Source organism: Strongylocentrotus purpuratus, unplaced genomic scaffold (assembly GCF_000002235.5).
Source record: "Strongylocentrotus purpuratus isolate Spur 01 unplaced genomic scaffold, Spur_5.0 spur5_scaffold_20, whole genome shotgun sequence".
NCBI classification, from domain to species: domain Eukaryota; kingdom Metazoa; phylum Echinodermata; class Echinoidea; order Camarodonta; family Strongylocentrotidae; genus Strongylocentrotus; species Strongylocentrotus purpuratus.
The window spans coordinates 35073357-35101345 of NW_022145606.1; the positions used below are offsets into that span (position 1 = coordinate 35073357).

Genomic DNA, 27989 nt, shown 5'->3' on the forward strand with positions numbered 1-27989 from the left:
ATACGGACTACCAGGTCTCGGTGAGACCTGTTCTTTGCGATGGGGCAAGGACATCTGAACTTGGCGATGGGCCGATACTTTCTCTAACAACGCCCTCCATTGGTGAGTCTTTCAACTTTCTGTATATTTTATTCGAGTCTATCGTCGCACATCTGATGTGTGGGCATGTGATTTTAGTCCAACGTCGTATATAGATTCGAGTCAAAGAATGTTATTATTATTGTCGTAATTTGTTTATAATTACTTGTACCATTATTACTATCATTATTTTTATTATTATTACCATAAGTAGTAGTAGTAGTACCTTCTCATCAACGTGCCCAAATAGTATTCTTTTTCTGTTTCGGTTGCGTCGGTAGGCTCAGGGTTCTTCACCAATGTTTTGATTAGTATGGTCGTGTATGTGCTATGGCAGGAGAGGTGTTTCACATTTGAAGCTTCTGCTTGAAGACTGCACTGGAGGTAGACATAATTGTTTCCTCCTTGAGTAGGTTCCAATCCTTGATCATTTGGGAAACGCTGCTCTGTTGCTTGTAGTCGTTGGATTAATTCGATTAGAAGGATGTCCCCTTTACGGTACGGATCCAATGAACTACTGGCATACTCCAAGATGGGTCTGACCAGGGTTTTGTATGCGGACTCTTTGATGGCCTTGGTACAGAACCAGAGGTTTCTCCTTAGAAAGCCAAGTACCTTGTTGGCTTTAGAGGTGAGCTTCTTGAAGTGAGTGTCCCATCTCAGCTTGTCGATTTCCACACCGAGGTAGGGATAAGAGGAAACTTCTTGAAGTGGTTGCCCACAGAAGGTGTAGTTCCTATTCGGCGGGTTCCGATTGTTGGAGATTTTCATGACAGAACATTTGGCTGGATTGAAAGAAATGGCCCATTTGTTCTGCCAATTTTCTAATTGATGGAGATCTTCTTGCAGGTATCCAAGTCTTATCGGGAATTGCCATTTGTATAAATGATACAATCATCGGCGAAAAGTTTTGCAGTGCTGCGAAGATTGTCTGGTAAGTCATTAATGAACAGCAAGAACATCAGTGGGCCGAGTACCGTTCCTGGTGGTACGCCTGACAAGGCTCTCTAAGGTTTTGATGAAATGCCATTGCAGACTACCTTCTGCGTCCTTGCTGTAAGGGAAATGTCTCAGCCACTGTAGCAGTGGACCTCTAATTTCATGATGGTCTAATTTCCCAATCAATCTTTCGTGGGTCATCTTGTCAAACGCCTTGGCAAAGTCAAGGATTGCCATGTGAGTTGTTTCTCCATTCTCCACATTTTTAGTCAAGTCATGGGTAGTAAGGACCAACTGTGTAATTGTAGATTGTTTAGCCCTGAAACCATGTTGGTTATCTACCAGGATACCATGGGCCTCTAGATGCTTCATTATGTAAGAGTAGATGATATGTTCCAATATCTTGTTGACCACACTTGTTAGGGAAACTCCCCGATAGTTGGCAGGTTCTTCCTTGGCCCCCTTTTTTGTAGATGACACAGACATTGGCATCTCTCCACTGTGATGGAAGAACTCCTTCATCCACCGATGACTGAACGATGTCTGTCAACACCGGAGTGATTTCTTCTGCACACAAATAAAGCATCCATGGTGAAATACCATCTGGTCCAGGAGCTTTGTTGGGTTTGACCTTTTTCAATCTGCTTCAGAACACCCTCGCTCTTTATGGACAAGGTTGGTATGTCAGGATTACTGCTCCCTCCCAGGGTTGGAACGTCTAATGTATCTTCAATGTTGAATACACTAGCAAATTGGTTGCTGAGAGCTTCTGATTTGTCCAAGTCATTGCTGATGATTTTGTTAGAAACCTTGAGGTCAGCCATATCAACCTCTTCTTGTCTCGTTTTCTTGACAAAGGACCAGAAGGCCTTCGGATTCTCTACCATACAGTGAGACAGGTTATTTGACACGTAGTTCCGCTTAGAATGGTTAAGTTCTCTTCGAGAGAGTGACTGAAGATCCTGTAGATCTCCCATTCTTTTTGATCCCCAGATTTGTTGGCTTTGTTGTGCAGCTTTGGTTTTTTACCACAGAGTCGTCTGTGTTTCCTTTCAAACCATGGGATTTTTTTTTTGTTAGAGGACTTTGATGGAACATGCTCAACCACGACTAGTTTGAGCTTGCTCTCAAACAAGTCCTATTTCTCCTGAACAGATTTCCTTGAAGTTTCTAGGAAGGCATCACTAAAGTCACTCATTTCCTGTCTAATTTTCCCAACATTTGCCTTTTGTCTGAGGTAGATTTTACGAGTAGAAGTCTTGCTCTTCCTCACCCCTATATTGAGTTCGACCAGAACTACATGGTGATCACTCAGACCAGGTATGACCAAGACCTCGTCCATGAGGGGGAATTGTTACTAAAACCAAGTCGAGTGTATTGTTCAATCTTGTTAGCTGCATTACCTTCTGTTCCAAACCGTAAACTTGAGTGGTTTGCAGCAGTTTATCAGCAGACTATTTGGATACAGAGTGGTTGAGTACGGTTAAACTAGTAAGCCAATCGATGTTGGTGTTGATTGAAGTCGCCTCGTAGCACAATGTCTCTAAGTTTGGCGCAGTTGTTTATCAACTCCAATGAAGCAGCTAACGTATCCGCAGTTTCTATGTCGTCGTGCTTTGGTTTATACAAGGTCCCGAAGAGTATTTGGCGCTTTCCGCGAATGTCTAGTTGGTACCACATGATCTCACAATTGGTTTCTAGATCTTCTCTACGCTTTTCAGGAAGATCCTTTCTGTAGGCAAAGAATACTCCACCATGTTGTCTGATGGTAGAAATTCAGCACTGTTAATAGATGGATCCAACCAGGTTTCAGTACCATGTATGAAGTCTGGTTGTAATTTGTGGATCATTGCTATCCATTCAGCACGTTTATTCATAATGCTTTGAAAGTTGATATTCAGTGATCTAAATTTGTCCCGCTTCTTCAGCTTGGACCACTTGAATTTGAGTAAGGATCCGTTGTCTCTGTTCTTATTGTCTCTGCCGAAGTCACAATCATTCTTGTCACCGCTGTCGTCTTCATCAGCTTCCCCTTCGTCCGATGAGGAAGAGGAGTTTGAGGAGTTAATAGCCTCGCGTAAAGGGCAAACCCGGCTGAACGACGTATCAACGAGATTGTCATAAGTGGCATTGTCAACTCCTGCGCACTGACTGTGGGTCCATCACATTCCAGGCCACGTTGACCGTACTTGACATTGTTGTTGCACACAGTGCAATGGGCTAAACAGTCTTGGCAATACCATGGTTTTCCATTCACGATTGCTCTGAATTCTGCCGAACTTACTCAACAGCAACTGGCGTGATTATTCTGGCCGCAGTCATAGCGTGATATCCATTTGCGATTACCACTTCCCTTCCGGTGGCAAATTCCACATTCTCTATCCTGACGGGGTGATTTTGGTAACATGTTTGTGTAGTGAAGAATATAGAAGTAGTTTAAAGCTTGGTGAATCCAGTGAGTTCTAGAGTAGAAAAAACGTAGCACGTTGCACCAAACACAAATTCACAACGATTGTAATATAGACTCTATATATATATACAAATGTCACGTAAAGTACACAGTATCATTAAAAAAAGGAACAAAGTTACTTAAAATCATGAGGGGCTGCTACTCTCCACTGCTGGCTGGACTTTTAAAAGCGGGAACATCCAAGAAAAAAAAAATTAAAAACATTTAGAAGTCTATATAAAATACAAATGTTTCAGCACAGACATAACATGCATTAAAATGGTGAATGATAACATGTGTGATATATCCGGTCTTTCTGGATTTCTCATCCTCAAAATACTCTTTTTCCTCTGCTGCAACTACTTTAATGCAAATTCCATACACAGTTAAATAGGGCTTTGATATAGCTCGCATAATGAAGGTGAAGAATATGGAGTGAAGAGATGAAATGACTTGCTACTAAAATCCAAGATGGCGGCTTTCAAGATGGCGTCTCTTCCTTTCTGAGATGATTGATAAAAATATTCAAATGCAAATCCTCTTTCCTAAAAACAAAATGATGATGCTAAAATCACATTAAAACAGGTACAGATGATAACAATCTTTCCGTCAGCTCCTTTCTTGTTGGTCATCGACTGTGTAAAGTTTCGCTTGCTGGCCTGGTAGTACTCCTATTGCCGCCGCTTTGATATCCCATTTGCACGTACACGTAGATCTTCTCTCCATGTAGGGTCGATGTGGAAAATCCTATCAGATTTGGCCAAAATGATGAAATACGTAGTTCCTAAGAAACACTAATGTTTGTAGATGAAGAAATACACAAAAATGTTGAACGGGGATGAAGGATGTTACAGATGGAGATAGATTTAGATGTATTTTTAAGTTGAACCTCGGGAGCGATGTGAAAACACGTACTGTTAGCAAGACGGCCATACCCGCCCTAAAGTCTGGCGTGGAGAAGGGCAGACTGGTGCAGACAGGGGTCACTATACAGGCTAATCTCTGTCGGAGCGATAAAGAATTTGAATGGCAAGTAAATAAAACTGTGGCGTGTGAAAATCTCAATGTTACTAAGTTGTTTGTTTCATTATATAGTTTTGCCTACGTTGGTTGAAGCTCCTCAAAGTACAAACCTGTCCTCTAATAACGTGACCATCCGGTGGACCAATAAGCATCAAGGAGACGGGCCAATCTGTGGATACGGAATCAACATCAAGACAAACGACGACAAAGACCGCGGTGGTGATTATGACAGTGATCCATGGGGAAGCGTGGGGTACGTGTCGGTGGAGAGTGAGCCACAGTTCGATGTCGGTCATCTAGAGCCGAATACCACGTACCAAGTCGCAGTTTCTGTAATCAATTGCATATCTTCTCGGGAAGGTCCACGAGAACCAATACTGCAGTTCACCACCAAGACTGTGACAATTCCTGTGGTCGGTACGTTCAGCAGCTTTCAAAGCATGTCTTTAAAAGAAATGTTATACACAAATTACTTTCGAAAAATCAACGTAAAGCAATTTCCGAAGCCCAGCGTGTCACCTTTTGAAATGTGCAAACATTAATTTGGTGCATTACGTCATCCAAACATGATTCCTATTCGGTATAATGTACAATAGGATCTCAAAGTTGCCCTTGAATGTTCAAAAGTAGTGTTTAAACCAGAGGGTATTAATAACAGAGAGTGTCGAGTCGCTAAAGAAGGCACGCAAGCACATTGTAGTAACGTATAGCAACATGGGCGATTTAAGAAGTCCAGGGTATGACCCTTATCAAGACCTTTCTTATTTCTTATTTTCGTTCTTTACGGCTTGCTTCCACCGTTGAATATAAAGTGCATTATCGCGGCATATCCCACACTTATATACGAGGGGCATAGCACAGTTGCTAGATCACCGAGAGCCATGGTTTTCACCGTGACGCTAAAAAGAAGCAGCCAACATTTGTTTGATATACTGCATCTTTCGTTAACTCAAAAATTAATTTCAAAGACAGATGAAATACTGTACCGTATACGTAATTCTCATCGATCGCTCTTTCAAAATTTCGTTCGATGCTCATGGATAATATAATCATGTATGATATGATGCCGGCCGCGCGCCCGCGTATCTCAATTGCCATAGCTACGCGCTTAAAATTAACCTAGCGCCTACGCGCAGCGGTTTTTAGCTAGCTAGCCTATACCCTAGCCCTTGCCTGCGCGGTATTTTTTGTTGGGTAACTTGCATAAATTTGCATTGTGAATATTTCCCGGTCAATATTTTTCACTATACCACCCATTAGTCCGTAGTGAATTTTATGCTCGCAAATTTGACCAATCAGAGGCCTAGAATCTAGACATGCAGTATATAAAGATATATCATCCCAACTTGTTGTATTAACATGAAATCTATGTGTAACCCTACATATACGTTAACCGGGCATCATTGAAAACTGGTATATTAACCCTAACGCTAACCCTAAATTCAAAACAATAAATAACTAATTAAACTAATGACTAATGATCAAACCGTTTGTTTCTTGAGAGGCTTTTAAGTTTCCTCTGCCGGCAAACGTACGTAGAGGGCAGTGATTATTTTGTTCGATCGTTAACAGGACACGAAAATGTCCTGCTAATGACCATGTCTACCTTAATGACTCATTTCTCCTCTACATATGTCCGTATAATGACGCCGTCAGCTAAATATCTATAAATATATAGACACATACTGAAAAAAGAATACGGAATAAATACTTCTTTTCAATTTCATTTCTACCGTCAGTTCTACCCAGCTTGTCCCATCGGCCTAACGCGACAGCAATTGGAACGTCCTACGTAGTTTTCCGGTGGCAAGAACAACATACTGGCGATGGGCCCATATGTGCCTATGTAATTGATAGAAGGAGCTTCAGCGACGATATCCCATCGTGGTTGGCGGTTGGTTTTGTGTTCGCTCAACCAGGTTCCCTGTCCAGAGAAGAGCTTGCATTCAATGTAACTGACCTGGAACCCGAGACGGACTACCAGGTCTTGGTGAGACCTGTTCTTTGCGATGGGGCAAGGACATCTGAACTTGGCAAGGGGCCGAAACTTTCTCTAACAACGCCCTCCATTGGTGAGTCTTTTTTCAATTATTTGTAGGTTTGGTTCGAGTCCCTCGTCGCACATCTCATGTGTGGACATGGGACTTTAGTCCAACGTTGTATATCGATTCCAGCCATAGAAATATCATTATTATTATTATCATTATCATTTTTATAAACACCACTTACATTATCATTATTACCACGATCATTATTATTATCTTTATTATTATCATTATTATTATTATCATTATTAATATTATTATTATCAATAGTAATAGTATTAGTAGTAGTAGAAACTTCTTGGTTATGTGCTTTAACAGTATTTATTATATCCCGCATACTAAGAATCTTGCAATCTGATTAGTCTAAACGAGGTCACATGATAAAAGATAGATAAGTACTATTTACCAGCGATAGGACTTTTGTAAGGGAATTTTTTGCTGCTGCCCCACTTGCCATTGAATACGCGTAGCAAAGTAGGTTACTCGAAATGTCAATGTCAATGTCAAATGAGCGCGCATCGACTTTGTTACATTGTATGCATGTTGCGCTTTGAAAAATCTAGCTGAAGCTAAACTGTCTGCAAAATCAAAATCAGTGTTAAATCAGTGTAAAATTCCCTTTAAATAGACCTTATTGCCGATGTGGGATATCAAACAAATATTAACCTCCTTTACTCGGGCAATGGATACAAACTATCATCGCCGAGGTGATCTCGGGGGGCTACTATCATCCCGAGCCGCAAGGCGAGGGATGATGGTAGCCCCGAGATCACCGTTACCCTCGTAGTCGATTAATATTTGCTTACTGTACAAGCAGATTTCTATCGGAGCGATATATAGGGTTAAAATAGCGGATAAACAATACTAGGCGTGCCAATATCTCAATTTTACCAAATTGTTTATCACTAATTTCGATAGTTCTGCCCACCTTGATGGAAGCTCCTCAAATCGCAAACAGATCCTCTACAATTGTGGCCATCCGGTGGACCAATCAGCATGAAGGAGACGGGCCAATCTGTGGTTACGAAATCAACATCAAGAAAAACGACGATGATGATGATGACAGTGATCCATGGCTCAGCGTCGGCTTCGTGTCGGTGGAGAGCGAGCTACAGTTCGATGTCGGTCACCTAGAGGCAATTACTACGTACCAAGTCGCAGTTTCTGCAATCAATTGCATATCTGCTCGGGAAGGCCCACGGGAACCAATACTGCAGTTCACCACCACGGACGTCACACTTCCTGTGGTCGGTACGTTCAGCGATCAAAGCATGTCACAACATTTAATGTTAAACACATGATTGCCACACCTGTCGAAAAATCAACCTAACGCTATTTCAGTACCAGTGTGTGTGTCACCTTTCGAAATGCGCACATGATGCATTGCGTTGTCCTTGATTTGATTAAACCAAGCACAGGCGTGGATAACGTTGTCATCTTATAATTGCTGCGTATACAGTTTAGTGTTTTTTGTTTTTTGTTTTTTGTTTAACCCAATCTATTGGGGCCTCGGCTTTGGGCGGACGACGGGCGGGGGTAGGGGTTATGGTCATTATCGTCCATCGGCATCATAAGGAAGGAGGGGGTGGAACCGGTATCAATCGATGGATCAAATAGGAATTAAGAAGGCGATTTGTTAGGGGGAGGGGGGGGGGGGGGGGAGGTCATTTATTACACTCTCTTTCCACATCCCTTATTTTTTCTCTTTCCCCACTTTTTAATAGGTTTAGCCCCTCGTTGGCACATGCCTATGCCCCCCCCCCCCCGTACGGAAAGCTGCAATACAAGCGATAAAAACTCAGCCATTAATCCCAAATCTTTACTGAAGAGATACATAAATGAGTTGACTGTGTAAGTTTGCGATTGTTTGAAGGACTTGCGCAGTAGCGTACGCAGGATTTTTTTTCAACGGGGGGGGGGGGGGGGGGGGGGGGGGGGGGGGGGGGGGGCTTAATTTGAAAATTGCGCCGAAAATTTCGCAACGACTCAGCCAGCCGCTGAATAAGCGGGGGGGGGGGGGGGTAAGAGCACTTTTTTCCCCACTTGAAAAAAAACTGAGGGGGAGGGGTTTGCTCTAAAAAACACCCCCCCCCCCCCCCCCCCCCCCCCCCCCCCCCCCCCCCCCAGCTGTGTACGCGCCTGGACTTCCATATGCCATATGGGCAATTTTGCACAAAATGATATGTAACAAATTATTATCAGAGGTGTTGTAGTTGAGTGGTTTGAGCACTAGAAACGCAAAGGTCGTGGGTTTGATCCCCAAAGCTAAAAATCTACATTTTCATCACTCCATACCCTGGAGAGAAACGTGGTCCTGGTAGAATTATGAAACCCATTGTGATAAAAATCTTGGCAGGAGTGGCTGGAATAATCCCCAGGGAGTGGAAGTGGTGCTCATTGTGTTAGTGTATGAAGCTGATGACCGGGGAAATAATCATGAGTACCTGCAAAGCGCATAATCAGTATTCCATATTAAGCGCTCTGTAAATCCAGTTGATTTATTATTTTTTATTTAATTATCATTATCATCATTGTTATTGTTAATTCTATCGTTATTACTATTATACTTATTGTTATAACTATTACTACTATTACTATTATTTCAATTCAAAACAGAGGTACGGACCACAGGCGATTACTGCAAGTGGACTTTGTCGGCTGGTGTGCCCATTATAGTCGTTGTAGCACTACTGCTTATTTTGGCGTGTATTTTAGGGTGAGTTAATACGCTTGTTCGTAGATTCAATCTGCGCATTGATAGATCAAGGTCATTTATACCAACATTGCAAAACCCACCGAGACGAATAATGGATACGTGCTAGAGAAAATTATGTAATCGTTATCCATTTATTCACAGACGGTACACTCCATGGAACAGAGATGAAAGTATTCTTCTCAATAGGGCAACGAAAAGGTATTAACGATGCACATCCGTGACTAAGGCAGTCATTATTCTAAATTGCACAAAATGGGACTTTTCCATGTGTTAGAAGATCTATGTATATTACGAACTTGAGTAAAAACCAATGGGTACAATAGCGACACAAGTATTTACGAAAAAACAAAGGAGTGACCACTTCTTTCAAAGTGTCAGATTGTAACTTTCAGCATGCTGGATTCAACATTTATAGTGTTGGATCCAGCATGTTCAAAGTGTTAATCTACCATTTTGAAAAAGAGGCCACTCCTTAGTTTTCAGAGTGTAGTAGTATTAGTAGTAGTAGTCATGGAACAGCGGCGGATTCTAGGGCCGAATCGGATACGCCCCCTTCTTTTCGACAGCCTCCCAAATAGAGAAAAGGGATAAAATAGAGAGCGTTGGAAGAAAAAGGAGAAAAAGAGAAAAGAATGTAGAAGAGAAGTAGAGAGAAGGGGGATAGGAAAAAGAGAAAGAGAGAGAGAGAGAGAGGAGGCGGGGGAGGGGAGGAAAGAAAAGAAGAATAATAATAAGAAAAAACCCGCTACCCTTCGGGTCGGAAACCAAGGCGGGGGCCGAATCACCTCCCCCCCCCCCCCCCCTTTGGCGACCTCAAACAAAGGGATAAGGAGAGAGTAACGGAAGAAAGAAGGAGAAAAGAAAGATAAAAGAAGGTAAAAGAGAAAAGAATGTAAAGGAATAAAGAGAGGGAAGGGAGAGAGAGGGGGAAAACAAAATCGCTACCCAGAGTAACGGGTCGGCGATGAATTGGATGGGATATGGAGACCGGAGGCCCCACTCCACCGCAAGCCATGCGGCCGAGTAGTAGAAGTAGTAGCTGTAGAAGCATCAGCAGCAGCACCAGAAGCACCAGGGTATCAAAATTGGTAGGCTGCCATTTACAAAAACATCAGAAAATAAAATGGCTCCAGTTGATATGTAGTTGAGGGTAGACAGAGTTTCCATTTACACATATCTTCATTTTTTAATTTGATTATAACATAACGTCGCTCTAATGTTTCTCTTCACTAGCATCAGGCACTATCGCTCCAAGAGGGAAGATAGTGTGAAAGACCGGTATACACCTACCATGCCTACGCATTCCTCTAACCTGTGGACCGCATCGGCACCAAGCAATGTGTATGCTATCGGCAATGATAATGACGAGCACCCTTACGAAGACATAGGACAAATGGCTCTCACAGATGGAACTGAGAAAGGATAAATTGTCATAGAGATCAACGAGTGAATTCAAGTGATTATCGGACAAATGTTACAAAGGCAAAGATCAATCGGTGAAAAGAAGTTTATAGTCGTGTACATTGTACGCTCTGCATTTCTTCACCTCATTGGAACCACTAACGGCAGGAAAAATTCATACAAATCCAGAAGATTCTCATCTGCAGCTTCACGTTTTTGGAATTCCCTTCCCAAAACCGTCCGAACTATCACCAAATAAACTATCGTTAAAGTAGATATTCATTGATTTAAAAAAAACTAACTTTATTTTCATTATTGTAAAGTTGAAACTTTGATTCGACAATTACAAAACGCTTAAATACAGCCCCGGCATAGCACCGTGAAGAGCTCTCCGAACGCTGCTGAGATGTGTGAGGTCACAGTATGGACATGATTTGCACAAGCAGACGATGTCACATGAGATCTCACACATTTTCAGTGCCTGTGTTTTCATCTTCTCTTGAGTTTTTTCTGTTACTTCACTACCGTTAGGCTAAATGTATAATATATTGCCTCATTCTAAACCCCGCGCATGGTTTTATTTTGATGACAAATGCAGCGATACAAAAATAAAGGAATCTGTCGCTTGTAAACAAAATCAGACGCCATTGTATATTCAGCTGCACACACCGCGGTATGTTCGGCGTTTCAAGAGGGAACAAATGCCGTCCTTATTATCATTCCGGGGGTTTTCAATTTGAAAGTCTGGTTTCTTTGATTGTTAATTAACTCCTATCCTGTGTATAAACAAGCAAAATATGTTAGTTATCAGAATCGGGTCATATCCCCTTTTTAATGGTTTGACATGCCATTACATTTATATACACTTAACTCATTATAATCTGACAAATAATCGCTTTGCAATTATGTTCATTCTTTATGGGATGTCGTCTGCTTGGGCAGTATTGGTCCATATAGTGACGTCATTAAAACATCGTTATTTTTCCGGCGAATCTCTCGTATATCCCAGCTGCTATGGAGGTGATTGTATTTGTATTTTTATAAATCATCCAATATGTAGTTGACCTTTAAACTTGTACGATGACCATCTGTTAGCTTACCAGTTTCTAGTGATACATTAGATGACATATTTGTGATTTTCTTTGAATTTCACCTTTAAAGGCATCGTTTAAACATGTATATTACTGTAGTTTTTCATAATTCGCTTGCATTTCTCTGTAATTGATGTTGATACGTGTTATGATTAATCTTGTTCTTATTTTGAAATTTCTTTAGTTCATGAACTAGTTTAGTTGTCTGTAATTTTGTTGCTTAATTATAATTGTAAAGCGCATTAATATTTTCTCTGAAAATTAAATGCGCTATGGAAGCCTATGTTATTTTTTTGTATTATTATTACATATATCCCAGTCTTATTATAAACAAAATTCTCAGTGTTTAAATATATGTACAGTACTATGAAGTAGAGTCTGGTTATTATCAGAAGGGTTTAACGAAATGTAGGCCCCAATTGGAGATTTCTGAAGATGAAATGCGCTATAGAAGCTTAGGTTATGTTTTATTGGTATTGCAATAAAAACAAAATTAAAATATCAGTGTTTAAATATAATGTACAGTACTATGTAGTAGAGTTTGGAAAGAAGGGTTTAATGAAATGTATATAGGCCCCTTTTGCAGATTCCTGAAGATTAGATGCGCTATAGAAGCCTAGGTTATATTTTATTATTATGACATATATCCCAGTCTCATTAAAAAAACAATCTTAGTGTTTAAATATATGTACAGTACTATGTAGTAGAGTCTGGTAAGAAGGCTTGAACGAAATTTGTAGGCCCCTATTGGAGATGCAGTCACATTCATATTTTTGTATAATAATTTTTTTAATCCTTTTATATTGATACGAATTGATACGTTGTTATACATTTTATTTGTATATAGTCATTTGGCTATTTATCAGAATGTAGTTTTTATAAAAAAGATTTCATCATTTTCTTTTTTTAATCGAATATTGCTTATAGGTTTATGTATGATGATCGGACCAAAGTTCGTGGAGTTTTTAAAAACATTAGAAAATGTGATTTCGATCCTTAATTTCTTATATTCGACACAAATTTACTTAGTCAAGTTATTACCAAAAAGACTGCAAATTTTTGTAATAGAAATTGGTGCAACTAAAAAAATTCATCGTCAAAGAATTATGGAGATATCGCGATCTCAAAATTCGATGTCGGATGGAATGCGCTGCAACTGACGAAAAATTCACGAAAAACGAGACCACGGGATTTTACAGCTGATTTATCACAAAAAGCGATCAATTATTAAATAATAGCTTAAATTTTGCTAAATATCATACAATCAGTTGGTACCACTTTTTACTTACAATTTTGATGACATATCTGCTCTCAAAATAGATATTTCCAGACTTTCGCCGTTAAGTTCATATTTTGTCGGGACGCAAAAGACTGAACATTTGCCACTCTTTTGTCAATATTTTCATCATTTCACACCGAATTCCATAGAAAATTTCGTCTTTGGGTAATTTTAGGCTCCTCTTTCCATTGGTAGTAACAGATTTTCGAAATCTTACCGATTTTGTTGAGATAGCGAACTATGGTCACACTATCATCAGTCAATAATTATTTATTTTTTAAAAACAAATTAAAAACAAATTTCCATTCTTGAGCTACCAAAAGAATAATGGAAAATATTGCAAACTGTAACAAATGCAAATTTGAATAAAATGTGATAAGTATTTCTGTTTTGATCGCTTTTTTTTTTACTGATTGGCCTACATTAATTATACCGAATATACAATCTCAAAAGATTCATAAAGTGTCCATTAGTCACGTACGAATTACTTAAATCCTGTAGTAAATCGCTATATAATATCTGTCGACTAGCTTGGGAAAAGAATATGTGAGTGAGAAAATCGCCAAATTAATAGATGTGTGCTGTAGTCAGGATTGTTTGGTATATGAAGGAAATCATGTCGCAAACGAAAGTATATAGATTGAGTTTAGGTTTCAGTATGAGTTTGAGTTTATTGATAAAAAAAATAAGTAAAACATAATGTATCGAGCATGATTACATAAAATACAAGAATATTGTAAACATTGTTTTACAAAGTATGTTATATACAAATAAAATAAAAGATTAGCGGTGTACACTTTTGTTGTTAATTGGGATACAAGTAGTTAGCACAAGCCTTGGTACAGGGGCAAATCCAGGGTTTTGTAATAAACGGGGAGCAATAGTAGTAGGGATTTCAGTCCCCTCCCCCAGGCGCAGGAGGGGGGAGGGCAAATTTGAAATTATGCGAGCCAAATAATGGTACGTAAATGTGACCAGCAGTGGCGTAATGAGCAAAATGTTGGGGGGAGGGGGGGGGAGACAAAAATCCGCACCACCCCTCTCTTACATGCATGCCCCGCTGAACGTTTTTCAAAGTGGGTGGGGGAGGCTAAAGTATTTACGATCAGGTAGAGCGTAGCGTAACATGGCGTGGGTTCTAGGGACAAATCCTCGGCGGGGGGTCAAGGGGAGGAGCCCCCAGAAGCTCAGGGCGTAAGGGCATTTAATTACGGACAGATGAGCATATTTTTCTACGGATCGAGGGGGGGCGGGGGGTCCGGGCCCCTCCCCCGAGAAAAAAAATCAGGTAAAAACATCTATTTGTATAAAAAAAAAAAAAAAAAAAAAAGAAGATGGGCCCCCTCTCCAGGCGCTGAAGGGGAGGGGGGGGTGGTGGTTACAAAATGAGAACAATAATTAATCAATTTTCGGAGGCAAAAAAAAAAAAAAAAAAAATTGTGCTAACTTTCCCTTTCTCTTCTCTTTCCCTTTTCCTCCCCTTCCCTCTCTTCTCTTTCCCTTTTCCTTCCCTTCCTTCTCTCTCTTATAGGTTTGCAGGGGGGGGGGGTTAAGTTACCAGATAAGTTGAATATCCTCTCACAATATTTGCACTTGAAAGGTTTCTCTCCAGTGTGCGTTCTTTCTTGTTTCGTTTGGCGGCCCAGGAAGGGGGTTAAACCCTACCCCCCCCCCCCAGTAGATCCGCCCCTGAGCTCGTAAAACTCGACAAGCCTACTGTGACTTAACCTGCGTGAAGTGTATATATATTGCATTCGCAAACATGGATTATTTGGATATCATCCACTCTCAGGGAGGTTCGGCATCTGACACGTAAAACAAACATAGAAGCGGGCGAAAGACATGGATTTTGTGTTCAATGAAGAGTTTAAAATATATACGCGCTCCTTTTTAATTGCAAATTTTGCAAATGTAAATAAGGAACATCATAGGGAAGACATTCGTGAAGGTACCATGGCTATATGCTACACGTAGATTACACGTTGAACAAACATGGAAGCTGGCGGAGACTATTGATTTGTGTCTCCGAATTATGTTGTGCCTTTTCAATACCAAATGTTGCGAATGAAAATAAGGATGTGAAGGATCATAAGAAAGATTTCACTCTTGTGGTTTCAGGTTCTTATCGTAGCAAGAGTATAATAATTCCGCCACTTTTTTTAAAACATTATACACAAACTTTGTTTCATTCACAGTGAAGTCTTTAGGGACGGAAGCTTGGACCCAGATCGAAAATAGGCTTAATAATTAAGTGTGCATTGATAACTTTGGCTCAATCTGGTGCATCGGCTGAAGACACGGCAGCAGTTGACAATTAAACCACTGGATAACGTTCGGATCTGTCTCATACTCCGTTCGCCTTCTCTTGTTTTGTTAGTGTTTGGTCGATTTAGTCTAAACTAGCCAGTTATTTCTAGGATTTTAAACAACCGACATGTTTGTTTGATAAAGGTTAAGGCATATGCATGCATGCATGATTGTACGTAAGCAACCAGGGGAGCAATCGCGCCTCTTCCGGTGTGTATACCAAGATCTTACATTCTTAAAGATACCATGGCGACTACAGCATCCATCAACGGTTCAGACTCGCCGTCTTGGTCTTGGAACGAAATCGACTGGGGCGATTGGCACACGATTCTTCAGTTAGTACCAGCGTGTATAGGATGCCTAGGAAACCTCGTGGTAATCATTGTCCTGATTCCTCCACGTTCGCAGAATAGATCGACCGATATCTTAATAGGGCATCTAGCTGTAGCCGACTTCCTGACGTCCATATTTCTTCTACCAATTCCAGTTGTTAGAACTGTTCCTCGCAACTGGTTAGGAGTCTTGTATTGTGGATTTCTCGGTTTAAGTAGTTGTCGTATTGTTTGCATCTTCTCTGCAATTTACATTCTCCTAGCCATCTGCTGTGATCGATTCCTTGCGGTAGTCTACCCTCTGCAGTTTAATCGTTGGATCACTAGATGGCGGGCCACGTTGGTCGTTGTTTGCATCTGGCTGGGTTCGTCTATCGGTCAGTATACTACGACCTTCACCAGGCTGGACCGAGCGAAGTACGAGTGTACGGTTATATCTTTACGGCGTTATAGTCAGATCACCGCCGGTTCTCTTAACTTTTTGTTTGTTTTCGCCGTACCCGCATTGACCATGCTCCTCTCACAAATCTTCATCGCCCGCACGTTGCTTCGGCAGTCGCGACGTTTCAACTCTGACAGGAACTTGCCACCGTTTAGGCCATCCGTCCATCTGGTCGCTAGACGGAAAGTGCTGAAGATGATGGCCATAGCAGTTGCCGTATTTGTGGTGACATTAGGCCCCAACCAGACTAGTTACTACTGCTACAATCTCGGGATAGTGCCACAGGGATATCTATCGGGCGACTTTCACCGCTTCACGATTCTCTTGCTTGCTACAGCTCCTGCGCTAACCCTTTCATCTACGCATCACAAAACAAGAAGTTCAGGCAGGCATTTGTGAACATGTGGAGACGGTCACAGTCGCGTAACTCTCCTATTTTCTAATATATATTAGGTTAATAAGACCACCGAATATACGAACCTCCTGCGATTCGATTTTCAAAGAAATCACAGCATTGGATATGGACATATAAACAAATATCATATTCCTGTTTTAGTTTTTAAATAATCAAATGAATATTCATAATCGGAATGTTAGTCCGTTTGAGCCTTCTTGTCGGCGTAAGAGCCAGTTCGGCTTCAAATCGTAGACGATCGTACAAATGAAATTACGTCACTACGATTCTGAGCCGATATGCGATATGAATTTTTCTCATTCAAGCAAACTGTCTGTCCCCCGAAATTGTTATTTGATTTTGCACATATACTGTTACTATTCAGAACATAGATTATTATATATGTGAATGTTCTTGTCGAATGCTATTAAAAATACATCCAAAATAGGATCGCAGTCAGGTTGTATAGTGTACGTGCAGTGCAGTGTTACGAGCTTATAAGGTGAGGTAAATTTTGTTTTCAAATTTACAGAAATATTGAAGTTAAAATAACACATGAATCACACCATCCACCCTTACACACGCTCCCGCACTCACAAATACAAACACTTTGAGAGGATATGATAGGCTATTCATTGATTTTATTTTGATCATTACAGAATTCTTATTTTTTATATATAGATCTGATTTGCAGATTATTAACATAGGCAAGGTGTCTAGGGACGGGCGAAGTGATGTTCTCACACATTGTATATACAAGTCTTCAACAGGGAAAATGATTTTCATTTTCATTGATTTTTTTTTAAATTTTTTGATTTTTTTTTTTTTTTTTTTGGGGGGGGGGGGGGAATTATCCTGACAGAATGAACAGGGAAATATTAATAACAAATTATGGGGAAGGTAGCTTGAACATAGTGTGCTTGAAGTTAAGGGTACAAGCCCAACATGATATGAAATGAGTATTTACTCTGCTTTACTTTACTTTGCTTCTAGATCCAAAGGCTGGACAAATATTGTTTCGTATTTATTAGGTTCTTTTGGTAGGCATTTCGTTGTTTTGGGGGTAATTATGTAAGCACTCTCCAGCCAGTCTTTAGAAAACACGCTCCTCTGAAAAGCATGTTATAAGCAATCAGATAATTTGGAATAACAAGGAAATAATTGTAATACTAAATCAGTTTTTAAACATACCTTGTTTACAATGTGTAAATTTAGTAACATATTAGATGAAAAAAGAGTTGTTTTAAATGGCTAAATGTCAGACTAATTTTTTTGTTATAATTAATAATAATATACCTTTTTTTGGGGGGGGGGGGGGGAATGTTACAAGAGAATGTCTAGCAAGTGGATTTTTTTTTTTAGAAAAACAATTTAAGCAATACTCAATGATGCGTTCTGCGCATCCTGTTGACAACGGTTAGGGGTAAACCGCTATACTATCAAGCAGATAACCATCATACCGTTTATGAATGTATATATCCATTGTCCCAACACGCTTAGCGTATACTCCCTCTGTCGACATTGTTCATACCATATCATAAAACCGCTACTTTAAAGCTTATCTGTACGAGTTTATAGGAGGGATTAGACAACCCGCAAGGTCACTGGACAGTTGGTTATCTATCAGCTCAGCTCTCAGTTAACGTAAGAAAAAGAGGATCACGGGGGGACCAATGGTCACCGATTAGGCATTGTTTTCTATACGGAGGGAGCAACTAGCTTCAAGTAGGACAGTGTGGCTTTAAGCAAAGGTAGAACGCCGTTATATCATACAAGCCTAACATTCTAGGCCATTGTTTTATGCTTATGGTAGTTCCGTCGAGATATCTTCTGTAATGTACTCCTTGAGGCATTCAAGAGAATATTTCCATAGAATCTCCTGTTTTTCCTTGTCTCTGTAATTTGATATAAAACAGAAAAGAATGAAAAGGGTCATTTTCTTAATAACAAACTTATCTGAATATTATGTAAATGGTTAAATATATTGTCTTGACATCAATATTAATCTATAGAGAAAAAAGATGAGGGCAAGGGTGTCGATTTGTATCCGTGGTTGGGGGGGGGGGGGATGATAGGTGCCAAAATATTTTCGGCAATGGATCAAAGCAACCAATGGGTAGAAGCGTGTGGCAGGTAGCACCCCCTCCCTAAGCGCGTAGCCAAGGGGTTGGGTGCAGGGAGGGAGGAGTTTCCCCCTCCCCCGCGAAGCTTTGACGTTTCATTACATTATTAGAGAAAGAAGACGATTCGTTGGACCGTTATCGACTCTTAATCCTTGTTTGAATCAAGTTTCCCTTCCTCCTTCCTCCGCGCGTAGCGCAGAAGCTCTGATGTTCATTAGATTATTAAAGAAAGAATACGATCGATTCGATGTACCATTCTCGACTCTTAATCCTTGTCTAAATTCAGTTTCCCCTCCCCCCCCCCTCCCGCGCGAAGTGTGAAAGCTTTCACGTTTCATTAAATTATTAGAGAAAGAAGACGATTCATATATCGTGTCCATGTCTGAGTGCAATCCCCCCCCCCCCCCCCCCCCCCCCGCGCAGAGGGCGGAAGCTTTGGCGTTTCATTTAATTATTACTCTTAATCCTTGTCTGAATTCAATTTCGCCCATTCCTGCGCGAAGCGCGGAAGCTTTCACATTTCATTACATTATTAGAGAATGAAGACGATTCGTTGTATCGTGTGCTTGTCTGAATTAAGTTCTCCCCCTGCCGCGCGAAGCGCGGAAGCTGTGACGGTTTCAATAAATTATTACTCTTAATCCTTGTCTGTATTTGTTTTCGCCCTTTTCGCCCTTACCGTTTCATTTAATTATTAGAGAAGGAAGACGATTCGTTGTATCGTGTCCTTGTCTGAATTCAGTTCCCCCCCCCCCCCCGCGCGAAGCGGGGAAGCTTTGAAGTTTTATTTGATTATTACTCTTAATCCACATCTGATATCATTTTCGCCCATCCCGCGCGTAGCGCGGAAGCTTTCATGTTTCATTAAATTATTATAAATGGCCACTAATTAGGCCCATTAGTGACCATACAAAATATATGCTCTTCCTGGCTATTTGGGAATGTGTCAGTTTGCAACAGAAATGGAGAAACGCGAATTTGTTGAAAATCATGTAATATATCACAAACATTTATAAATCACTTGTATGAAATTGAAAATAAGTCATGTTTGGAATTTTGTATTTTATTTTTTTTGGGGGGGGGGCTAGCGCCCCCAAGCCCCCTCCCTCCCCCTCCACCAGTACGCCAGTGACATAGGGTTTCATCAGCTTTTAAATGAAAAAAAAAAAGTTGTGACATAATAATCTTTCTCTAAAAATGAAAAATGTTTTAGGAAATATCGGGAAATAAAATGAGTGAACAAAATAAACAAAGATACAATGACGTGGATTTTAAAGAAAGGTGAACGGAAACAACATAGCAACTAGTAAACTATCTTATAAGTCATACTGATGTCCGAAAATCGTTCTCCTTGTCTCCGATCTCATCACGAATTCGTCACAGAGTTCATCTATGTTTACACTGTCCAGGATTGTCTGATGTGCATTGCAGATTGATACTTTTGCGCTTCGCGTTTAACATTTAGCTTGTTGCTTTTAAATGCTGCAGCTTTGCATTTGGCGCACTGCATTTCTATGATGCTGTTGACTGAACAAATTGAATAAATTCATCAATTCCTGATGAAGCCGTATGAGCAAGAATTCAATTTATTCTTGTCTCATATACGGTTGTCTCATTAACTTCGTATATATGAAATTATGAAAATGAGATAACAAAATGTGTATATTGATGGTCATCTTGCGAGTAATAACCATTAACTACTCTCATCGGACTCTCATCATTAATTTTTCTCTTCATTTTTTTTTTTTTTTTTGATGGTGAATTATTAATATTGGGGGGATGATTGTACAGGGCATCCCCCCCAGCTGAAATATTGGGGGGATATATCCCCCCCCCCCATCCCCCCCCCCCCCCCGGGATCGACACCCATGGATGAGGGAGGTAGGGGGAGAACGAATGGAAGAGAGAGAGAGAGAAACAAAGAGAAGAGGAGGGAGAGAGAGAGAAAAAGAAGAAAGGAGATAGAGAGAAAAAGGAATAGAACGAGAGAGAGTATGTGTTTGTGTGTGGAGGGGGGGACGGACGTATACCTGACCATAGCTGTGACATCCCGGGGCGTTGAGCTTTCAAAGTAGATCGCAGTCTTCCCATCATATACCGGGCTAGCGGCGGCATGAAGTGATGACAGCGCACCCTCAAATGGAGACCTCAACATTTCTAATTGATAAGATAGATTATGTTTATTTTCCACATCCAACTATCTGTAGTTATACATTGTCTATTATTTGTTTTGTATGTGTTAATTATGTTTTTCATATCTTCAAATCGATATATTGAATTTGTATATAAATTAAATATACAGAAGTCTCCAAAGCACGGACCTTATTTTTAAGTTTCCCATTTAATTTTCTTACAATACGGGCTTATTCACTACACCACTATGCCTAGTTTCACCAGGAGTAATAGCATAATAGGACCTATGCATTACTATTTCGTAAAGAAATGATTTCACAGGGTCCTGTTTCATAAAATTTGTTAAAAGTAACGAGTTACAATAATTTGTATAAGAAACCGTGGCATTTGATCGACTGAGACCAAATTTTTAAACAGAATGTTTGTGTCATTAATAATTAATTTTATGAAACAGGGTCAAGTCTTGAGAGAAAAATGATAACAATCTAAATCTGAACTAAAATAATAGAAAGAAAACATTTTTGTTTTGTTTTTGTATGACACTTACTGGCCCCGAGGGTCCTTCGAATTTTCGTCAGCACCGGTACCTCCGGCCCACCACGCATGCAAATCTCTGTATCGACCACACCCGGGTGCACCGAAAACACACCGACCCCTTTTTCTTCCAAACGTTGAGCCAATGAGAACATGTGCATTATCTGTGAGGGATAGCACTAGTGATTAAATAAAATTATAAGATGATGAAGAGGATCATAATCAAAGGATTGGTTGAGAGCGTACACGTGATCAAGCATTGCTTTTGCCGAACACGTAATTTTACTAATGACCGGTCATTAGTAAATTTTAATGACCGGTCATCAGTAAAATCATGTAAAAAACACCATTGTATAAAACAAGTAAAACATCATCTTATTAAACAAATAATACACATAATTTTGTTCGGGCATTATATGACCCACATTCGGTTAATTCGAAACAGTCCAAACACCCTCGGCTTTCATTCTTGAGTTACGAAAAACACAATAAAGCATCATATTGACAAGAGTATAAATAATTTAGTTGTTATCTGTATATTACAACTTATGCAAAAGATTTGTTTGACTAATTCATGAAATATACTTTTGTAAATTGGAAGGTATCAATTGAAGATCATTGAAATACGTTGATAGTAGGCTTGCGGATGCACCATGTAACAGAGAGGGATGATTGAGGAGTCCTGATAAGGACTCTTGGTAATCTTTCTTGGGGGTATGTAGTCCTAAAAAAGGACTGTTGGTGTAGTCTTAAAAAAGACGGTTAGTTATCTTTCTAAGCGTATAGTACTAAGGAGAACTATAGCGCCGAATGGAGAGGATGGGTGGCGGGAGTGGCTCGCACTTCGAATAGGTTGACTATCCGTCGTCAGGAATGGGAAATAGCTGATTTATCTAAAACAGAGAAGAAAAAAAGAAGAAAAAAGGAGAAAGATTACCTGATAGTATTTCGAGGTAGCGTAACGATTCTTCAAGTCGGGGTTCTCCAAGCACTGCATATCGTCGACATTCCAGCTGGCGAGCCGATACATACCGGACGCAACAGAGACCACTCGAGATCCTGGACCAGATCTCTTCAAGACAGGTAGAAGATGGAGGATGAGTAAGAAGTGGGAGAGATAGTTGATCTGAAAGTGAGGTTCGTACCCGTCAGACGTCAGGGCTGAGGAAAGATATATTAAAGGGAATGGATCGTCAGTTTCCATGTGCAGAAGGCCATAATTCGCTGACACCAGACTTGGTGGAAATACCATTAATGGGAGTACAAATCTACACACAGCAAACCCGGAGGCCAGTCAAGAATTACCCCCTAGTCTCTAGGGGAGCTTGGGAGTAATGTTCATAAAACTGAAGGCTAAAACTGGTGATTGACAACACGTTCGGGTACACACCCGAATGGTGTCGAATTCCCCATGAAAGCTGGTTTATATGTGTCTTTAAAATGACGATGCGTTCAGTGCAAATTGTACTTGTTTAATTGTTGTAATGTGCTTTTTAATTTTTGTATCGTGTTGTTATTTGTTTGTTTTCTATATGCTGTTTCATCATCACGAGTGCAAGGGGAAACACTTTTTTGAGGAGCAAGCCATTTTCGTTTTAATGTGATTTCCGGGCACAGCTTTATTCTACATTATAGCTTTGTAAATTAAGAAATCAGTATATTGAATTGAATAGAATAACTGCAGTAAACTTCTAACGCTATTATTAAATACTAGTAGTTTTAAATATCGAAATATTGACCTTTGATTCCAAAGCCTATACACTTCATATTGTATAAGTTAAACAAAGGATTTACTTATATATTTCATTAGGTTTGCATGAATTAATCTGCTTGAATAGGTTAAAGACCGTCATTACTACTGGGCCAGAAGGGATGAGACCACACAGCGAGGTCACTGACAGGTGGTTATCTCATTAACTCGGCTCTCAACTAACATAAGAAAAAGAGGATCATGGGGGACCAACAGACACCGATTTGGAAAGTTTTCTATATAGAGGGAGCAAGTAGCTACAATTAGTACAGTGGGGCTTTAAGCAATGCCACCTACAGCAAAGCAGCCCACAGAATTGTGAGAAATTTCAATGTTGTTTTACCCTTGGGACCACAGAAGATACCAGCGTTGCACACAAGAACATGAAGAGGAAGACCTCTGCTCTTATAGGCTTCTATGAAGGTAACTGTACTTTCCAATGAGGCAAGGTCAAGGGTCATGAATTCAACGTGGAGATCATCGACCTGTGAAATGGGAGTAGAGAAAAGTATGTCAGTAAGACGCCCTCTAGGGGCATAGCAATACATGAATGAGCAATTAGAGACTAATTATTAAACAAAATCAAATTAATATTGAAAATGTAAGTTTCGAAACATGCATTACTGACAAGAATTATCTAGAGAACAAAATTAGAAAAAAATTCAAAAATTTAAGCAATGTTATAAAACACGCTGACTTTTTCAAATCATTTCATGATTATACATGTCACTTTTCTCTTTTTTTCTTCAAGCATTGTTAAATTATTGCTATTGGAAATGGTTAAGTATATATTATAAAATGATATTTTATTCTTAAAAGCAGATAATAGAATAGGCCCAGTAGTATTAAGTTTTACTGTTTCTTAAGATTATGCAGAAAGATTGTTTTTCACGTTCTTTAAAAACGGCCATCAGATTTTAAAATTTGAGGATTGATTTTCTTTTCTTCATACAGCACAGACTCTACCCCCTCCCCCTCTGCCCCCCCCCCCCACCCCCCCCCCCCCCACCCCCTCTTAACGGCAAACGTTTCAAATCTACTTTTATCCCATATCCATATAAGGAGATGTGAGTAGGTCTAGCGGCACGTTCACTTGGTCAGTTCTCTGTTTTCGCCTGCAAACTGGCTCAGACGACCCTGGTTCGAAACCGAGTCACGTCTTTCGGACGTTGACAATAGGGACTTTTCGATTTGCATGGACGTGGACGTATGACTTCCTTTTAAGGCACTGGCAGTCACGTGTGACGTCCTTTTAAAGCACTGACAGTCATATGTGACGTCTTTTTAAGGCACTGGTAGTGCCTTAGAAGGATGTCACACGTTACAGTCCACGTCCTCGTCGTGCAAATCTAAAAGTCCCTATTAAAGGTCGGTCCTCATACATAAATAATCAAATCTGATTGACACACGTCTGTTAAAACCCAATCACATATCAACATATACTTGCCTTTATTTGTACTTTCTGCTTTGAAGGATCAGATTTTTCTTCTTCGTGTTCCCTCTTCATCCTATAAATGGCCTGAAATGCATTTTGTTTAAAGAATCATATAAGAGTCATCTGATGGAGAGAAATTTAAAATTGAATAATTGAAACAAATCAGTTAATTGTTTAAATTATCTAACATTCGAAAGTTCTATTTACATTTTACTCCATTTTACGCCCGATTTTCTAATTTCCGGACACTGCCGGGCACCCCAATGCTGGAGAGAAATGCACTTTTTTTTATGCCAAAATGCTCATTTGTTCTATGCACGCAAGTCAGATTGAGCGGATGATACAACGTTTCGATATGTAGTTACTGTAGTAGTAAGTAGTAGTAGTAAATAATAGTAGTAATAGTAGCAGATGTAGTGGTAATAGTAGTTTATGTATATAGTAGTAAGTAGTATTAGTTTGTAGAAGTAGCAGTAGTTGTGAATAGGAGTAGTAGCAGCAGTAGTAGTTTCTGTAGTAGCAGTAGTAGTAGTAAATAGCAGTAGCCGTCGTTTTAGTAGCACACTAGCAGTAGAAGAAGAAGTAGTAGTAGTAGTAGTAGTAGTATTAGAAGTGGTAGTACGATCGTTGTTCTTATTATATATTATCATCGTTATCATCACCCTTTCAAAGTCTTGCATACAGTATACACCTCACATTATATCATACTATTCGTGATTATGATAACTGTAATTGTGATAATGTCTCACCTGATTGGCGTTAGATTCAGATCGGCACGCTAGAATGACCTTTGCTCCCACCTGAGCCAGTGCTTTTGTTGTCTCATATCCAATGCCTGGTGAAGCGTTTGAACAAAGGGTTCAAATATTATTGACATTTCATTCGCCATCAGTGCCAGTTGGCACGGTTGTTCGTTTGCCACACGTTCAGATTGGCCCAAAACAATTAGGCATGTTGATGGAAAAATCCCTTTTAGCAACACATTATCTTCAATAAATACAATTTTATTACTTCCATAACAACCCTTTTAACGCCAGTTTAGATTAATCTTGCACTGGAAAGAATTATGTATTGTAAATCCTGGGGGTGTTTCACAAAGCCTTTTTTCAATGACAAATGACCGAAAAGGAAACAAAAATCAGTGAGAAATCTACTGATAACCAATCAGAAGCAAGGATTTCAGTAGCATATAACAAGAACTGTCATTTGTCACTGATGACAAGTTTTCTGAAACGGGTCTCTGTTTTCTAAGGTGCTATGAAGTAATTCATATCGAAGTCAATATCAATTAAAACCCTCCTTCAAGCGAAGATTTCAGTGGTTCCGGATTCTGGAGAATAATCTCAAACTACGTTGAAATTAATGGTTGTTTAAGGCAGGGTATTCTACGGGCACTACTTCAGGGGGGTGTTTCATGAAACAATTAGACGGTGATTTGCACCGACTAATATCATTTTCACCGACAATTTTATTGTCACCGACTATTTTCCAAGCCTCTGATTTGTCAAATTTAGTCGCCGCTGACAGTTGTTGGTGGACAAATGTTGATGAAATGCCCCCCCCCCCCCCGAATTACATATAACTGCCATCTGCTGCTCACAATGTCCCGATGTGTCTACAGCCGTGTCCCACCATGCATCACCAATAATGACAGGCTACTCCGTTCGTTCAAGCGAATTTTCGCGACCGTGATTCTGCGGAATCACTATACAAAACTCATCTTTTTCAGCGTTTCATGTTTGTGTTTAAACACGTTTATTTTTACGACCGACGAAAAGTCGCTTGAACGCAACCATGTTTTAAACTAAAAATCTTTGAAAACCGTGATTCCAGGGTGAAAAAAGTGTCGATTGAACGCACCCTTAATGACATTATATTATGTTACCTGTATTAGCTCCTGTAACAATGACCACCTTGCCATTGAGATCGACATCTGGAAGGCTCGGTTGACTAGGCTGTGACCCCATGCTAACCTTTGATACAATGGTCCTGGTATGGAGAAGTAGTTATCCAAACATATGATAATAATACAAAATTCAACGATATATTTGAATTTTGAATTGATAATTATGTTCATACATGTTGCTATGGTATGTTCGTCTTTCGGATGGTGACGTTCAATAATCGAAATATACAAAAAGGACATAATGACAAAACGGGACACAAAGGACAGGAAACTGACATAATAAGATAAGACAATACATGACAAAACAATTCATAGCAGGACAAGATAAACAAGACATGACTGGACAAGACAAAAGAAGACATGACAGGACAAAACAAGACCAAACAAAAACCTTGACATCTTGGCCATTGTGACGTCACACTTCGTTACTCTATACTGAAACGTAGAAGAGGTCCAGACAGAAGAGTATTTTGTACATGTACGGTAGTGCGAAGGAAGCGTGGATAAGTTTAAACAAATAGTAAATGAAAATGCTTATAGCTTCGGTTGAATTGATGAATTAGAATCATCTATTAGTGCATGGAGAGAAGCTAAAGATTTTAAATGTGCATTTAACAACTATTATACAAACAAAATGGTATTTATAGTGGTGTATTTGTAGGACAATGTACGAAATTGGATGGGGTTGAGAACATTTTGGCCCGTGAAGAGAGATAACTAAGATTTAAGAAATACAAATGAACTTATACGTAGGATTATGGCATATTTTACAAATTAATTAGACACATACTTAACACATTAAGTAGTACAATGATAAATGCACTGATTTTGATTGGCACAACACTTAACACATGAATTAGTTTCATAATTAACATTCTAATTAGTACAATATTTAGCACATTGATTTTGATTGGCGAAATAAAGTTAACCTATATTTTTAAAAATTTTAGTTTTATGTGATGAACGTAAAGCCATTTTAATGACGAAATAATGTAATGAAAGTAATCAAGGATAAAATGGTAATTGTTCCACTTATTTTTATCCTGTTATTATTATTATTATCTCATAATTGTGAATTCTTATTCTGTTCTTTACTCTTAATTTTCCAGGATTCAGACTGTAGGGGTGACATGCCTTCGAGTAATATCAATTTGATTTGCTTTTGTCACCCCTGACCAGCAGATTGTATCCTTCTCTCTCTCTCTCTCCTCTCCACTCTCCTACAGCTGTTTGGATTTATAATGAAATGTCTATGTATTATCTGATTGGTGTACTCATTGTATGTTTTCCGATCGGTCAAATAAATAATAATAATAATGATAATATACTGTAAAAGCCAACATGAATAACACAGAACAAAATAAATAACACTCACCTCTGAGTGTGATGTCGATTGCGTTGTTTTCCCTTCTTCTCACTTGTATGAACATATATTTATCCAATCGAGGCTATCAGCATGTGTAAAATACGAGTGAACATGTTCCTGTTTCGAAATCCTATCATGCATAAAAGGCAGAGGCCGTTTCTCGAAACCGTCGTAAGTCTAACTTTTTGGACATCCCATTGAACGTATGTTATAGAGTTAACACGTGTTTCTATGGGATGTCCACGG

General features: G+C 39.6%; 3 protein-coding genes and 1 long non-coding RNA gene across 4 annotated transcripts; 2 read left to right on the forward strand and 2 right to left on the reverse strand.

Moving 5' to 3' along the window:
* Positions 1-3: 3 nt before the first annotated feature.
* On the forward strand, positions 4-10934 carry LOC115927425. The gene is made up of 4 exons (XM_030993293.1): positions 4-102; positions 7453-7785; positions 9151-9250; positions 10484-10934. Exons 2-4 carry the CDS (start codon positions 7467-7469, stop codon positions 10674-10676), a joined length of 612 nt encoding a protein of 203 aa, XP_030849153.1. The 5' UTR covers positions 4-102; positions 7453-7466; the 3' UTR covers positions 10677-10934.
* A 4640-nt stretch (positions 10935-15574) lies between these two features.
* LOC100888243 (G-protein coupled receptor 161-like) lies at positions 15575-16501 on the forward strand. The gene has a single exon (XM_003729435.1). It carries the CDS (start codon positions 15575-15577, stop codon positions 16499-16501), a length of 927 nt encoding a protein of 308 aa, XP_003729483.1.
* Positions 16502-17805: 1304 nt separating this feature from the next.
* LOC115927704 (dehydrogenase/reductase SDR family member on chromosome X homolog) lies at positions 17806-24543 on the reverse strand. Its single transcript, XM_030993886.1, has 6 exons — positions 24496-24543; positions 23380-23521; positions 22224-22447; positions 21300-21450; positions 20650-20776; positions 17806-18391 (listed from the first exon to the last, which is right to left on the reverse strand). The coding sequence occupies exons 1-6, from the start codon at positions 24541-24543 to the stop codon at positions 18301-18303; spliced, it is 783 nt and encodes a 260-aa protein (XP_030849746.1). The 3' UTR covers positions 17806-18300.
* Positions 24544-25236: 693 nt separating this feature from the next.
* LOC115927154 lies at positions 25237-27976 on the reverse strand. Its single transcript, XR_004065455.1, has 3 exons — positions 27753-27976; positions 26357-26460; positions 25237-25306 (listed from the first exon to the last, which is right to left on the reverse strand). It is a non-coding gene; the product is annotated as an uncharacterized LOC115927154 (long non-coding RNA).
* Between the last annotated feature and the right edge of the window lie 13 nt (positions 27977-27989).